This window comes from Geotrypetes seraphini, chromosome 10, assembly GCF_902459505.1.
Source record: "Geotrypetes seraphini chromosome 10, aGeoSer1.1, whole genome shotgun sequence".
Lineage (NCBI taxonomy): Eukaryota > Metazoa > Chordata > Amphibia > Gymnophiona > Dermophiidae > Geotrypetes > Geotrypetes seraphini.
This window is the reverse complement of record NC_047093.1, coordinates 111,121,538-111,138,446: the sequence shown is the minus strand read 5'-3', so window position 1 is coordinate 111,138,446 and position 16,909 is coordinate 111,121,538. Positions and strand designations below refer to the sequence as shown.

At 47.3% G+C, this 16,909-nt stretch overlaps 1 protein-coding gene across 1 annotated transcript in view; it reads left to right on the top strand.

Annotated features, from left to right (window-relative positions):
* The window catches only part of TUBB4B (tubulin beta 4B class IVb), a 33,920-nt gene extending 23,197 nt beyond the window's left edge, over positions 1–10,723 (top strand). Inside the window, exon 4 of the mRNA XM_033960151.1 lies at positions 9,516–10,723. Within this exon, the coding sequence (XP_033816042.1) occupies positions 9,516–10,576 (1,061 nt within the window). The 3' untranslated portion in view covers positions 10,577–10,723. The remainder of the gene's footprint in view (positions 1–9,515) is intronic.
* The last annotated feature ends 6,186 nt before the right edge of the window (positions 10,724–16,909 follow it).

The window sequence follows — 16,909 nt, the reverse complement described above, 5'->3', positions numbered from 1 at the left end:
TTAGGATTGCAGGGTGGATGTTACAAAACATTCTTTCTAGTGGCATCCTCGACTAGCCAACTGTCTGTGGACACTTCCTTTATGGCATGTACCTGTCATTCCGGCCTGCACAATGCGTCCTCTGCAGAAATGCATGCCTGTTCTCTGCTGGCATTGGTTGATGTGGATTGGGTACTGGGCACCCTTTATGATCTCATTTAAGTTCTTGGTATATTCTCATGCAGTGTCTGCATGCCAGTTTCTTTCGCTCCTTCTTTGGACTGAGGACACTGCCTCAACGATTACCTTCAGCGGATGTCTTTTCAAGGGATGACTTCTACTCAGGTGTTGCCGAGTGCCACCCTGTGAACAAGTTTCACTGGATGTCAGGAGGGGGGGAGGGGTCATAGTACTCTCCATTCCTCTCGCAGGTGTCGTTAAGAATAAATAGGCTTTTCCTCCCAGAGACATTCCCAGGGCTAAACCCACTTAAACAGTTATTCCAATCCCAGACATTCCCTGGTTCCTGTGCAGTGGCTGTACCTTTAAAAAAAAAAGCACCAATGATGCCAGGGGTCAGGCATGGCTTCCTCATCTGAAAGGCTACCTTATCAGTTTTGTCAGGAGTGGATCCAAACTTTCATCGGACACTTGATCACCCGTCTGTTGCACATTCCCTTTCCCTCCAATGGACAACAGAGTACACGGTTATAGCGGCGCTCTCTCCAGAGAAGTTTCTAGAGTCCTTGGATCTCAGAGGCTGAAGGATGCTTCTTTTTGGACCTAATGATCAAGACTGTCTTTCTGGTCGCCATCGTCTCAACATGACGTATTTCAGAGCTTTAGGCGCTTTCATGCAGGGAACCCTTTCTCTGTATTAAAGATACAAGTGCTTTCCTCCTTAATGTAACTTTCTTCTTGCCGAAAGTGGTCTTTGCTTTCCATGTCAACCAGAAGGTTAGGTTGCCTGCATTTTATCCAGCAGGTTCGGAGTGACAAGATTAGATCTTACACAAATTGAGGTATGGAGGGTCTTGCTCCCATTATTTGGAGAGGACTATTGAGTTTAAGCTTTCTGCCTTTTGTTCTAATTGCTGCACTTCACGGTTGTAGGTGGGGGTCCCAAGTCCTCAATCGCTCAATGGATACAAATGGCCATTTCTGTGACTTACATCGCCCGCAGCAAGCAGCCACTGATCTTGCTTAAAGCACATTTGACAAGTGTGGTTGCATTGTGGGTGGAGTCTTATACAAGTCATCCTGATGAACGTTGCAGGTTAACTACTTGGTCATCTCTTCATACTTTTACCCACTTTTACTGAGTGGGTGTGGCAGTGCATGTTGATGCTGTTTTTGGGACCTTGGGGGTTTGAGGGCAGGCTCTTCTGCATCTCCCTAGCTAACATGGCTTTGGTATGTCGCCTAGCATATGGAATCCAGAATGGATATAACAGAATGGAAAATTAGGTTTATAACGTCAATCTTTGTTAGTCACTGGAGGATTCCATACAACCTGCTCTCTCTGTATACACTCAGTTGTTTGGAGTAGCCTGCTCCTTTCTGCCTCTTACACTCCTTACAGGCTTGAAGATTTTTCAGCCAGTTGTCAGATCCTGTGGGGAGTTTGCTTATATGCACACTACTGAAGGCCTGTCTTAGGGTGCTCACTGCACACAGCAGGTTAGTTCTGCATTGTTCCTCAATGTTTTTCTGAGATGCCTTTGGCTTGTTTATCACTTGTTAATATTTTGCAGAACAAACCAGTTCATGAATTACTTATGTTGATGGGGATTCTCCCCCGTACCCCCTAATCATGGATTTGTTAAAGTATGTTGCTTGGTTTTAGAACTTACCTGGATATGTTTTCTAGCTCTCAGGCTAAGTTGTGGATTTCAACTTCCGGATTGCGGGTTGGGATTGAACACCTAGCATATGGAATCCTCCAGGACCTAACTTGACTATTATCGAAGGTATAAATCCAATCTTCCATTTTTTTTTGCAAGTTTAATGAGAAAAATATCAATTTTGGCACTGATTTAATGGTGGCCATTTTTTTTTTCCTAAAGCTGCTTCTCCAAAACTGCAATTTTCGCTTCAACTTGTTCAATTCTTGCTAGGATTGCACAAATGGGAGTGTGGTACCATGGTTAGAGCTACAGCCTTGAGCACCTTGAGGCTGTGGGTTCAAATCCTGCACTTCTCCCTGTGACCCTGGGCAGTCACTTAATTTCCATTGCCCCAGGTACATTAGATAGAGTGGGAGCCCACCAGGACAGTTGGGAAGGAAAAATGCTTGAGTACCTGAATAATTTGTATTCTGCATAGAATTGTAGGATATGCGGAATATAAATTATAAAAAAAAGTGCCTCGTGTGCATCCTTGTGGTGCAGCCGGGAGAGGCGGCAGTGCCAAGCTTAGCCTCTCCCATGATGAAGCAGGTGACAAACACTTGGCTAGCCTGGTGGGGCAGTCTTCTTTAATTTTAGGACTTGGCATGGCTGCTAATTCTGTGCACCTGGCTGTAGACCCTCCACAGCTTAAGAAATGCAAGAGTTCAGTTATCAAAGGTGACTACATCCCAGAAATAGGAGTCTGAGGCTTTCTCAGAGTTCATGAAACATTTGTGGATTGAGTTTCAAAGCTGATGTTCTTCCCCTGTACATTCTTGCTCTGCCTGGATGCATCTGTGGCATTGCTTCTATGGGCACATCCTCATCTCAGTCAGCTGCCTGCTCCTGATCTGGGAGATCTTTATGCTGATGACCAGCTAGCTAAACCCTTATTTACAGGCTCAGCAGCTGCCAGAACAGGGGTTCAGGGACTGCCAGATCTGCAGTTCCTTCTGGGGTTTTGGAACCTAGAGACCATAGTTCTTTGTTTATTTCAGGCTGTGGCTTTGTTGTATTTTGTTTCGGAGTCTTTGCAAGAGTTGAATTTGGTCACTTAGCTGGTATCCTGATATGAGCATTCTAATTTTGGAGCAGTATAACTCTCTGGAAGGTGATAGCAAGAGTCATGTCTCGCTTGTATCCTCTGGCACAGGAGTGCCAGAAGCATCTGGATCAGTCTAGGGTGGATCCTTTTGTTGCGCAGGTGATTAAGCGCACCTCTCTACCCAATGAAGGTGGTGTTGTACTTAGATATGCAGGACCGCCGTGTAGATGTGGTCCTCAGGAGACCCTTTGATGCAGCTGCGGCATCTCCCAACTGCACACTCTGGAGAGGGAGGCTGTGGATCCTCCTCAACTTCTTATGGCTGGATCAGATTGTTGCTGTTGCACTGTATGGCCACCTAAGGGTTGTAGTAAGTATTGTCTATTTCCTAAAAAAATATGACCATATCACGGAAGCGACTGCGAGTCATGGTATGCCTCTAATAGAAGCGAGAGTGCACTTCAAATTCTACTGCTTACTTTACAAGGCTCTCAACAGAGAAAGCTCAACCTACTGGAATAACTGACTAAATCAATCCTCCTCAACCAGACACAGAAGATCCCACTCACTATTCACTCACCCATCATCCAAAGATGTCAAACGAAAAAAACTTTGATAACCTAATAGCCTCCAAAGCAACTAAACTGGACAGACAAATCACTACTCTTATCTTTGACTACAGACTACAAAGCCTTCAGAAGAGATATTAAAACCATAATCTTCAAAAAATACACAAAACCTATCCAGCACAACCAATCCCAACCCAATATCCAACACTCTATTTACCCTTAGATCTCTCTAATACTCTTATCTACCGAACATAAGCAATGCCTCCACTGAGTCAGACCCGAGGTCTATCGTGCCCAGCAGTCCGCTCACGCAGCGGCTCAACAGGTCCAGGACCTGCGCAGTAGCCCCCTATCCATACCCCTCTATCCCTTTCTTCAGCAGGAAATTGTCCAATCCTTTCTTGAACTCCAGTACCGTACTCTGTCCTATTACGTCCTCTGGAAGCGCTTTCCAGGTGTCCACCACCCGCTGAGTAAAGAAAAACTTCCTAGCATTTGTTTTGAATCTATGCCCTCTTGTTCTTATATGTTTTGAAAATTTGAAGAATCTATCTATCTCTCCTTTCTCTATGCCCTTCATGATCTTGTAGGTCTCTATCATGTCTCCTCTGAGTCTCCGCTTTTCCAGGGAGAAGAGCTCCAGCCTCTCCAATCTTTCAGTGTATGAAAGGTTTTCCATGCCCTTAATCATTCGTGTCGCTCTCCTCTGGACCCTCAAGTATTGCCATATCCTTCTTAAGGTACGGTGACCAATACTGAACACAGTTATCTAAAACTCATAATTTCACCCTATTCTTATCTCCTAAAGACCTCCACTTACCTTTGGTAACTCTTTACCCAACATATATTACCTTAATTCTATGTCATTGCTTATTCTTTTCCTTCAAATTTTGAATGTAATTTTTGTTTTAGTTTGGATGTAATCCGCCTTGAACTGCAAGGTAATGGCGGAATAGAAATCACTAATGTAATGTATTAGCATACTCCATTTCTGCCTAAGTGATGCTGTAGATCAGACAATGGGCTGGTAATTTCACTTCCAAGGCTACTTTGTCTAAATTTCTTCCTTTTTTAAGGGGCAGTTTGGCCTGGATAACATCCTGAATTCTGTGGTGGACTGTTGCCCTAACACTACCTGATAGCAAACCCAGGCCCTCTTAAGTGGTTCTGGTTGCTCTAATTTTCATGTCTCCCAGCACTCCTGCCATATGCGAGTGCAATGTTGCAGAGATTTTTCCAGGGCTCCTGTATTCCACCTACAGCCAATCCCAGCCCTCTGCCTATAAGGCACAATGATACCAGGCCAGGTAATGCCCCTCTACAAATAGGGACACTCTGCATTCCTGACCAGTGGGTCTTGGGACATTATTCAGTTCGGTTACAAGCTGGAATTTGCCCAGTCTCTGGGAGTGGTTTGGACTCCCACAGGTCAAACAGACGAGGCGCTCAAGGTTCAAGCCACTATTCAATGCTTGCTGGATATTCAAACTATAGAGCCGGTGCTGCACAAACTCTCAGGCAGATACTTTATATACTTTATTGTGCATAGAAAGGCTCAGAAGATTTGGAGGCCTGTTTGAATCTTCAGCACATGAATATGACTCTCAGGGTTCCTCGCTTTTGCATGGAGACAGTGCCATTGGTCATTGCAGTGGTGGCCCCATGAGAGTTTGTTGCTTCTCTGGATATTATGGAAGCTTACTTGCACATTTTGATTTCCAGCTCATCACAAATACTTGTGGTTTCATGTATTGGATCATCCTTACCAGTTCTTGGCTCTGCCCTTTTGGATTGGCAACAGCTCCCCATACCTTAACCAAGGTGATGGTGGTTGTGGCAGCTTACTTAACAGGAAATGAGGCTGCAGGTACACCCTTAAGTGGATAGCTGAGTGATCAGGGTTCCCTCGTTGACTGAGTTGATGCATGGTGGATCTGGTGATGGAGGACCTGGGCTGGATTGTGACCTACAGAAAGAAGAATCTGACGCCCACACAGTCTTTAGAATATCTGAGCGTTCTTTGATATGGCTGCAGACTGTGTCTTATCTTCCGAATCACGCAGACTGTTCCCAGATGTTTCTTTCTGGAACAGCCGACTCCTTTGGCATAGGACTGGGTGGTGTGTTTTTTTTGGTTTGTTGTTTGTTAAGGACCTGGGGTCAATGGCTTATGGTATGAAAAACTGGTTGTTCAGATTTGTATTCCTATACATCTTTAAAAGTGTATTCTTCACTTGGTCACAAGTCTTGAGCATCCCACAATTGACCCATTCCTCACCAGTATCACTCTAAAATTGATCATCTTCACCATAAGCACACCTTTTTAAAACAGCACCCTCCTACCTTACACCCATTCTCGCTTTTATTCTTTTTCATTTTTCAATTTTCTTATCAGTTAAATTGACATAAGAATAAATATATATAACTTTTAAGGATCCCTGATGAAGGCAGAGAACTTGCCTAAACACGGACCATGTAGGGTCTGGTTCTCACTGTTATGAGCCTGTACTATCGGTGACACTTTTGTACTTAAATAAATCCTGAGGTTGCTTTGATTTTTGTTTGTATTTGGATTAATAAACGTATTTTCTCAACATCAGGAAACTTGTGTTCTACTTCGTGCTTTTGATTTTTTTTTTTTTTTTGTAAAATACTGGCTATTCCACTTAGCTTGCTTCTGCTCATCTTCTTGGGCAAGGCGCACATGCATCCCCTCCAGCCTGCCTTCCTCTTTCTCTGGGCTCCATAGGCTCGAGCCAGCATGGCTTGGTGGCTTGTCTCGCAGTCACTCTGCAAGGGTGTTCTGTCCTGGTGATGACAGATGCCAGCCTGTGGGGCTGGGGAGCCCACTGCAATCATACCATCCAGAGGTTGCAGAGAGCCATTCAGCTGGCTCTGATGTGATGGCAGAAGATTCTGGAGGGCCAAGCAGTTGGTCTTCTCCAACATTGCAGTAGCCTATGTCAATCACCAGGGAGGACCAAGAGCCCACTTGACTCGGGAACCCTACCTTTTTCTGTGGGTGGAACGCCACCTCCTGGCACTCAGCACATGGCAGGGGTTGACAATATTTTTAAGCTGATTTCCTCAGCAGTTAGACTTTGGATCTAGGTGAGTGGGCCCTGTCATTAGCAGTGTTCTAAATCATAGTGCAGTGATGTGGTTGGCCCCACTTCACTCATAGCCATGGCAAAGAACAAGAAAGTGGATCGTTTCTTCAGTTAAAGTTCTGAGCCCGAAGTGAGGGTCTTGACACTCTAGTGCAGCTGGGGCCTCAGGAGCTTCTCCTGTATCATTCCTCCCTGGCCAATAAGGCAAAAGAAAACAAAATGAAACCAGTAAGTGTACCCCACACAATGCAAAACTAAAGAAGAAGCCAAGTAGGGAGTAGGACAGTACACATCAACCTTAAGGATAGTAAGTTTTGTGGGGTTTTTTGTTTTTTTTTTTAGTGTAAATTCAAATAAAATGCATATATAATCAGTACATAAATGAAAAGTCCTTTATTCTTCAAGATCCAAAATGGTCTTTCGGCCTCCAACTGGAGGCCTGCCTCGGGGGCAAAAATGCACCACCACACCTGAGGCAGGCCTCCAGTTGGAGGCCGAAAGACCATTTCGAGTCTTGAAGAACAAAGGGCTTTTTATGTACTGATTATATATGCATTTTATTTGAATTTACACTAAAAAAATCTTAACATGTACTGTCCTACTTCCCACTTGGTTCCTTCTTTAATAATAGGCCAGGTCATTCAGCCGATTTCTGTATCATCATTCTGGTTGGCCTCGCAAACCGTGGTATGCAGATATGATGCGAATTCAAGGGTTGCAGCCTTTGGCTGAGCACCCATCCAGACCTGCTTACACAGGGTCCAGTCTGCATGGAGGACCTGGGATGCTTTGACATTATAGACAGGCAAACAGAACACCTTACCTTCGGCTAAAGGCAAGGGAGGTGTCTTTTTAACCAATGATAGTATTTATTCAAAAACAATTAGTTCCAAGAAGGATCCCTGTTTCGGTGTATAGGTGATGCCTTCCTCAGGGAACACTTGGCTAATGGCAAGAGTGCATTGTTTTTGAATAAAGACTCAATCATTGGTTGCATTTTTTGTTTGTCATGCTTTGACATTATGGCATGGCTCTTGAGTACACAGCATTAAAACTCGAAAGGCTTTTCTGCAGTGGTTATTGACATACTTCTCCAGTCTGGGAAGTCTTCTTTAGTTTCTATTTATGCTAAGGCTTGGAAGGCTTTGCAACACTGGTGCACTTGGGACCAGGTGAACCCTTATTCGGCTCCTGTCTCAGTGATTCTTGCCTTTCTTCAGGGTGGTTTTGATAGTGTCTACAGGCCAAGGTAGCTGGGCTTTCTTGTTTTAAAGCCCAGGATTGTAGTTCCTCTTTGGCTTCTCATCCTGATGTCACTAGATTTCAGAAGGGGGCTCTTCACATCAGACCAGTTAAGCTGCTTTTCCTACCTGGGATCTTAACCTGGTTCTGTCCAGCCTTACCATGGATCCCTTTGAGCCTCTTCGGGATGGCTTCCTTGTACTTGTCACTCAAGACTGTTTGTTTCTGGTCACTTTTGCCTTTGCATGGTGTGTTTTGGAACTCCAGGCTCTTGTAGGGAACAGTTCTTCCACCTCTCTGAGTTTCCTTCCTTCATGCCGAATGTGTGTTCTGCTTTCCATGTTAATCATGAAGTGCAGTTGCCAGTTTCATCCTACTTGTCCAGGACACAAGATCAACTTTTGAAGAAACTTGATGTGCACAGAATGTTTCTTCACTACTAATGACTTGTCTCTGACTATCTGTTTGTGCTGACTCATTCTGTTAAGCAATGTACTCCCGATTTTCCAGTTGAATCCTTAGGGCCATTTCGTCTGCCTATATTTTTCTGGGGAAAGTATCCCTTTTCCATTAAGGTGCATTCTTTCGGGAGTGTAGCTGTTTCATGGGCTGAAGCTAGGGTTGTCTCCCCTGAGGAGATCTGCAGGGCGGCAACATGGTCCTCTACATGTTTGCCAAGTTTTATAGAATGGATGTGGTAGTGAGACAGGACTGCCATTGGGTCCTCTGTCTTACATGGCAGAGGGAAGCCCTGGTCAGGCAGGCCACAAACAAGCCTGTTCAGAGCCTACATCTGCTAGCTGGCCGCTGCTGCTGCTGCTTTAGGAGGCCCTGGCAGTGTATTGAGCCTCGGGAGGGGGGGGGGGTGAGTCTGATTTTGGGAGGAAACTAATTGGTTTGAATAGATCACTGAATTGGTGAATCGATATGAATCAAGCAACACTACTTCTTACTGTCTCGCATGTACAGTATGTTTTCTAGATACTCTACCTTCTGTCAGGTGTGTGTGTGTATGTGTATATATATATTTATTTATTTTTTTCCCTTTTATCTATAAACCTCTTCTCTCAAGGAGGATATATATGTGTGTTAAAGAAAACCAATGCCAAGGGGGGAGGTAGAACCCAACAAGCCACCTACCTGACTGCAACTGGCACCAAACAATTGTGGCTCCTGCAGTCTCCCAATTGCAAAAATATTTTGTGCCTTTATCTATAAACCTCTTCTCTATCAGGTAGGTGGCTTGTTGGGTTCTACCTCCCCCCTTGGCATTGGTTTTCTTTAACTATTTGGTTAATGGTAGAGCAGATGGCTTCATCAGGGGTGCTTCCATGTCCTGTCCCCCCCCCTTCCTGTTTGAAGTGACTGTCAACTACTTTAGTATAAACTGAGAAGCAGAGTGCAGTACAGAGATGGGGGAGGGGGAGCTAAAAAATGTAGTTGTTGCTTTCTACACAAACTTGCAGTAGAGGTGAATAGCCACTGGTTCAAGACAATGCCTTTTTTTTTTTTTTTTTTAAACTATAAAAAAAAAAATCAAGGTAAGGACCTAATCTTCCCCTGTCAAGCAATGTGTTAACTACATGGATTGAGTCTATAGATTGGGGATTGTTATGGAGATGGTATGCTACTGACAAGTGTTTTGGTTGTTTTTTCTCCTCCTTCCCTCCCCCCCTTCTAGGTCAAAGTGGTGCTGGAAACAACTGGGCCAAAGGTCATTATACAGAAGGTGCAGAACTTGTTGATTCAGTGTTGGATGTTGTGAGAAAAGAAGCAGAAAGCTGTGACTGTCTTCAGGGATTTCAGCTTACACATTCTCTAGGTGGAGGTACAGGCTCTGGCATGGGTACTCTCTTAATTAGCAAAATCCGTGAAGAATACCCAGACAGAATCATGAACACTTTCAGCGTTGTACCGTCCCCTAAAGTATCCGACACTGTTGTAGAACCGTACAATGCTACCCTTTCAGTTCACCAACTTGTAGAGAACACAGATGAGACCTATTGTATTGACAATGAAGCATTGTATGACATCTGTTTCAGAACCTTGAAACTGACCACACCAACATATGGTGACCTGAACCATTTGGTGTCGGCAACTATGAGTGGTGTCACAACATGCTTGCGTTTCCCTGGTCAGCTTAATGCTGACCTACGTAAACTAGCAGTAAATATGGTTCCCTTCCCTCGTTTACACTTCTTTATGCCTGGTTTTGCCCCACTTACTAGCCGTGGTAGTCAGCAGTACCGTGCTTTAACTGTACCAGAGCTCACACAGCAGATGTTTGATGCAAAGAACATGATGGCCGCTTGTGACCCTCGTCATGGGCGTTACCTTACTGTGGCTGCTGTATTTAGAGGCCGTATGTCCATGAAGGAGGTGGATGAACAGATGCTTAATGTGCAAAACAAGAACAGTAGCTACTTTGTTGAATGGATCCCCAACAATGTTAAAACAGCTGTCTGTGATATCCCACCCCGTGGCCTGAAAATGTCTGCTACCTTCATTGGTAACAGCACAGCCATCCAGGAGCTGTTCAAACGCATTTCTGAGCAGTTCACAGCTATGTTTCGCAGAAAGGCCTTTTTGCATTGGTACACGGGGGAAGGTATGGATGAAATGGAGTTCACAGAAGCAGAGAGTAATATGAATGACTTGGTATCTGAATATCAGCAATACCAAGATGCTACTGCTGAAGAAGAGGGCGAGTTTGAAGAAGAGGCTGAAGAGGAAGTAGCATAAACTGCATTAGCTGTCTTGTAAATTATGTTGAATGCTGAATGAACTTTATTCATGTTGAAACACGTTGCTCTTGTACACCTGATTATTCCTTGTTCTCTTTGGCTGCCATACAGACTTTACATTACATTAAAAGCATCTTTCATAGCACCTTGTCTTTGTCTTCTTAAGCTGGGGTTTCAAAATGGATTACGCTTGTATGCCTTCTGACAGCACTTGGTAAATGAAGCTCCGCATTCATCTCTTAAGCCTTTGGGGGGGATTTTTAAAGGTCGTAATGGTTAGTACATGTAACTTCTGCTAAGTTGAACTTATCTGTCTGAACCTTGCTCACTAAAAGCTATATTATAAATCACTTTTACCAACTGTCTGAAATATATTCAGAGCAGCCCTACCTTTCTTACCCTGAAGACTTTTACTTTTTTTTTTTTTTTTTTAAAGTAAGCAACATTAAAACTAAACACTTTTTTTACATCCACCCCTTTCAACTTCCATTTAGTGACTTAGCTTATCCCTTCACATTATTATGAGATTCATAGCTTAAAATGGCAGTCAGATTTATGTAGAAAAACAATTTGGGATTAACATTCATGTATTGATTGTTACACATGATACTTGTAGAAATAGACTAAGGACATAGTGCATTTAGATTGTAGTTTTGGTTTTTTTTCATCACTGACTAAAACACTTCTCTTTTTTTCTTCTTAGCATGCAATATGGCAGAAAACACACAATGGGCAGATTCTTTTGGTGTAATACTAAACTATAAAATAGTCCTTGGTTAATCTTTCAGAAAACTAATCTGCTTGGTTGTCATGTTGGGTTCCAGTGTTTAAAACTAAAGTTAATATGCAACAGTTCTAGTATTCATATACTAAAATAGGTGGGAATTTGAGTGACCATTTGTATATTCTGTTTTGACACTTGGGCATTCTAGTTTGTCTAAACATCTTTGTTTAGATACTCACATATGATTTGTTATTGCCATGAAATTTACTGCTTCCTCTGGTGCTGCATTGTGGCACCTGGTATCTGTTAAGACAATGCTGCTGTGCAGTAGCAAAGACAGGAGCAATTGAGCATTGTTCTTATTAAAGAGGTAGAGTTGAAATGAGGAGATGGGGGAAGAGGGACAATTTTGGCTAAAGAAACAACCATGCAAGCTATGCAATTCTATTTGTATTTCATCTACATCTGGCAGATTCTTTGTAAACTGCTCTACCTTTTTATTATGCATTTTGAAAACTGCTAGCTAATATCAACCTAACTTGACAGGTTTAGAGTTGGCCTGGCAATCTGTATATATGCTTACTGAGCATGTGCAGGATGCCTTATTCCTCGAACCCCCACTGAAAAGGATTTGGTCCCAATTCCTGCCCCATACTTTCTCTGTCTCTGTCATTTGGAAGTCAGGTGCACCTGGGGACATATCTTAAAGACCGGAAATCATCTTACAAAAACATGTCCAATTTTATTGTGAGCTTTACATCTCTTTTTATATCATTCTAAATGAATCAGTGTTGTCAGCATGTGACGTAAATGCAAACCATATATGGACACAGGTCACATGAAACTTAAAAGAAATCAGCATTTTTTTCTATCTCAAGACTGGAGTCCAAAAGGTCAGAAGAGCCTTGGCCAGCAAAGCCTCTTAACTAAAGCTGTTTGCAAATACGGCTTATAAAAACAATTAAAGTCACTTCACAACAAGATAACGCACATCTTATCAAGCATCAGAGAAGGAAAAACAAACAGGGTCTGGTTTTCTTACATCTTCAAAACATATAGCCTAAGCAAAACTACCAAGGTACATGATAACTGATATGTGTCCCTTCAATCCCCTCTTACGTCATGAAAATGACACCCACCACTTGTCTTGTCTGTGTTTCTTGACACAATCCTGTTCAATCACAGCTCTCCCATTTTTCTTTCCTCAAAAAAAAAAACAAACCCAAAAACATTTTTTCAAACTCTAGAACAGAGAGCCTATGGCTTTCTAGCCCTTAGGGTAGTTTAAAAAGAAAAATCTAAATAACAGTAAACTTTAGCCAGACTTGCTTTTCTATTCAAAACAAGGAAGAAAGGATAGTGGAAATTTGAAGACTTCTTGTGGCTGAGCCCATGGCAAGCAGTCTTCTGGTGATGCTTTGTGCTGATACAGGGGTTCAAAAACAACTACGCTCCATACTTTGCTTTATCCCAGGACAAGCAGGCATGATATTCTCACATGTGGGTGACGTCATCTACGGAGCCCCAGCGCGGACAGCTTTTCAAGCAAACTTGCTAGAAGTTTCAAGTTTGCACACTGCACCACGCATGTGCTAGCCTTCTTGCCACTAGAGGGCGCATCCCCACCTCGTGGTCCTCAGTTCTTTTTCATCCGCGGAGCCAGAAGCCCTGTGGAGAATTTGTGCTAATTGTGCCTTCTGTCGCCGCGGCTGTGTAGGGTTTTTTCGCACGGTCGCTGCGTTTTTTCGTCTTTTTCTTGCTTTATTTCTTTCTTTTTCAAAAAAAAACAAAAAAAAACACTTTCGTATCCGTTACTACCGGGGGCTCCCGGTAGCCGTGGCCGAGGAACCTCGCTTGTTCCCGGCTCTCTTGTGGGCCCATGTCCCGGCCCGTAACGGGCTTTAAAAAGTGCGGGCGCTGTGAAAGACTCCTTTCGATTACCGACCCGCACGGGTGCTGTTTGCGGTGTTTGGGGCCCCAACACCCGACGGCATCCTGTGATAAGTGTGCCACTTTTCAGAAGCGGGCACTTAAACGCCGCAAGGCCCGCATGGCGGAACTTTTCTCTGTAGAGTCCCCTCCGGGGAAGGCCTCGAGTTCGGCCCCGGCCTTGACCTCGGCCTCGACATCGGCCTCGACCTCAGCTTCGGGACCGTCGGCTTCGCCTCGGGCCTCGGTGCCTTCGAAGCAGCTGGCCTCTTCCAAGGCCTCGGGTAAGTCTCCGCTTCCCTCCTCAGCTCCATCCAAGAAGCCATCCTCGGGCTCGTCGGCGGGTGGGTCCGCCTCAGTGAAGCCCAAGTTGCCAGCGTCCGCTGCCCCGAGGGAATACTCGAGACCGAGGTCGCCCTCTGAGGAGCAGCGGCAGGTCTTGCCGCAGGGGATGTCAATCCCCGTGTTCCAGGAATTGCTCCGGGCGTTAATCGCCTCGGAGCTCACCGGGGCCATTGACCAGCTGCACCAGGCTTCGGCCTCCGCAGCTTCGGCCTCGGAGGCTTCGGCCCCGATGGCCCCGCAGTTGACGACCTCGGTCTCGGGTACCGGGGCCTCGGCTCCCGAGGCGCCCACGGCCTCGACCTCGGTAGTTCCCTCGGACCCGGCTTCGCGGGACCCGCCGGAGCGTAGTGTGCGCCCGAAGGACAAGGGGCGCCGAGTTCGAAGACTTTCGTCTTCATCCTCGGGGTCCTCGAGGGGTTCATCTCCCTCGGGCAGGTCTCGAGCGAGGCGCAGGCCGAGGAAGGCTAAGCGGTCTCGGACCTCGCCTCGGCGGCGTGGTCGCTCGTCACCGGCCGGGGGCGGTGCTTTGCAGGTACGGGACTTGCGGGTCGATAACCCCATTTTGTTCCGGTCTCCGGCCAGGGAGAGCTCTCGGGCTTCCTCGCCCGGGCCGAAGGGTCGGGCCTCGGTGCCTCGGACCCCGGGGGGATCCCCGAGGGGTTCCTCCAGGCGCACCCGGTCTCCGACTCCGTCGAGGTCGCAGGACTGTGCCTCGTTGGGGTCGGGGTCGGGTAGGGAGCCCAGATACTCCAACCAGGCCTCTCCCTTTGGCTCTGCCGGGAAGTCTCGGTCTCCCTCTCCTCCTGCTAAACCCTCATCCTTTACGAGGTTTGTGCAGGATATGGCTGCGGCTTTGGGTGTTGACTTGTCTGAAGGGTCCACTTACACCAAGGAGTTTTTGGAGGAGCAGGATCTTCCTGCCCCCCCCAGGGAGTCGCCGCGCCTTCCAATTAACAAGGTCCTCTGTCAGACCTTTCTGAGGAATCTTGAGGCTCCATTGACGGTTGCTGTGGTCCCCGCCAAAATGGAGTCTAAGTATCGCACCCTTCCCATCAAGGGGTTTGAGAAGGGGCAACTTTCCCATACTTCGCTCCTGGTGGAATCGGCGGTCAAGAAATCTCAGCCTTCCCGGGTCTCGGCGACGGTCCCGCCTAGTAGGGAGGGCCGGACCCTTGACAAATTTGGGCGCCGTCTCTATGCGAACTCTCTGATGGCTACCAGGGTCCTGAACTATGCCTTCTCGTACTCTTCCTTCCTCCGTACGATGGTGAAGGACCTCCCCTCCTTTCGTGAGGTGATGCCTGAGTCGCATAGGGACCGGTTCGCCACCTTTAGTTCCAACCTGACCCAGCTGCGCCTATATTTGTTCCACGCGGTTTATGATGCATTTGAACTCGCCTCGAGGGTGTCCGCCTGTGCAGTGGCCATGCGCCGGCTGGCGTGGCTGCGTACCCTCGAGATGGAGTCAAATTTGCAGGAACGCCTGGCTAATTTGCCTTGCGTTGGGGTGGAATTGTTTGATGACACTTTGGATGCGGCGACGGAGCGACTTTCCAAACAGGAACGCTCCCTGGCCTCTCTGGTAAAGCCAAAGCCTAAGGCTCCTGCCCAGCGTCCCTTCAGACAGCCTCCGAGGAGATACCCTCAGAAGTCCACACCGGCCTTCTCCAGACCGCCCCCTCGAAGACAGCCCCAGCAGAGTAGAGGCGGCCCCTCTAAACCTGCCGCGCAGGGGGCCGCCAAGGCCGCGCCGTCCTTTTGACGGGATAGGCGGTTGGGGGCGGGCCCTCACCGCAATATCGAGCCACCCCCTCCCCATCGGGGGTCGGCTGACGGCCTTTGCCGGGGCCTGGTCGGTGATCACGTCGGACGCCTGGGTGCTCGGGATAATCTCAGACGGCTATTCGCTGAACTTCTCCTGTCCGCCTCCGGACTTGCCCCCCGGGGCTTGCCCTCCCAATCGGAACCAGCTGGCCCTTCTTCTGGAGGAAGCCAGGGCCTTGTTGAACCTCAGGGCGGTCGAGGTGGTACCTCGCGATCAGAGGGGCCTGGGGTTTTACTCCCGTTACTTTTTGGTCCCAAAAAAGACCGGGGACTTGCGCCCCATTTTGGACCTCCGGAAGCTCAACAAGTTCCTGGTCTGGGAGAAGTTCCGTATGTTATCGCTCCCGGTTCTCTATCCTCTTTTGGAGGAGGGGGATTGGATGTGCTCCCTGGACTTGAAGGAAGCTTACACCCATGTTCCGGTGCATCCCGCTTGCCGCAGGTTCTTGCGTTTTCAGGTCGGGGATTTGCACCTGCAGTATCGGGTTCTTCCCTTCGGGCTGGCATCCTCCCCTCGGGTATTCACCAAGTGTATGGTGGTGGTGGCGGCGGCCCTGCGCTCGCGGGGTCTACAGGTCTTTCCCTATCTGGACGATTGGCTGATCAAAGCCCCGTCCAGGGAGGGGGTTATCTTAGCGACCCGACAGACTATCAGTCTTTTACAGGACCTGGGGTTCGAAGTGAACTTCCCCAAGTCTCAATTGCGTCCGGCGCAGTCTCTCCAGTTCATTGGAGCCGTGCTGGACACGGTTCGCCTTCGCGCTTTTCTCCCCCCGCCCCGGCGGGAGACTCTGCTTCGGTGGAGTCGTCATTGTCGAGGGCAATCGCAGGTGTCGGCCCAGCACATGATGGTTTTGCTGGGTCACATGGCGTCGACGGTTCACGTCACGCCGTTCGCTCGCTTGCACCTGAGAATCGCGCAATGGACTCTGGCGTCGCAGTGGCGTCAGGATCGCGATCCGGTGTCTTCCCGGATATCAGTAACTCCTTGTTTACGTCGATCGCTCCGTTGGTGGACCGACTCTTCCACTTTGTCAGGGGGTTTGCTGTTTTGCGTTCCTCCTCACACCAAGGTCTTGACGACGGACTCTTCCGAGTACGCGTGGGGAGCGCACCTGGACAGTCTGGGGACGCAGGGTCTGTGGTCGGCCGAGGACCGTCGGTGCCACATCAATGTGCTGGAGCTTCGCGCCATTTTTCTGGCTGCGCGAGCTTTTGTCCACCTGCTGCACGACCAGGTAGTACTCGTGCGGACGGACAATCAGGTAGCGATGTACTATGTCAACAAACAGGGGGGTACGGGCTCTTGGCCTCTATGCCAAGAGGCTCTCCGTCTTTGGGACTGGGCAATTTCCCAGAATATATTCCTGCGGGCGGTCTACATTCAGGGAGAGCAGAACCAGCTGGCAGACAAACTCAGTCGTCTTCTCAAGCCGCACGAATGGTCTCTGAACTCCCGAGTACTTCGCGAGGTTTTCGACCGATGGGGAACTCCTCAAGTGGATCTGT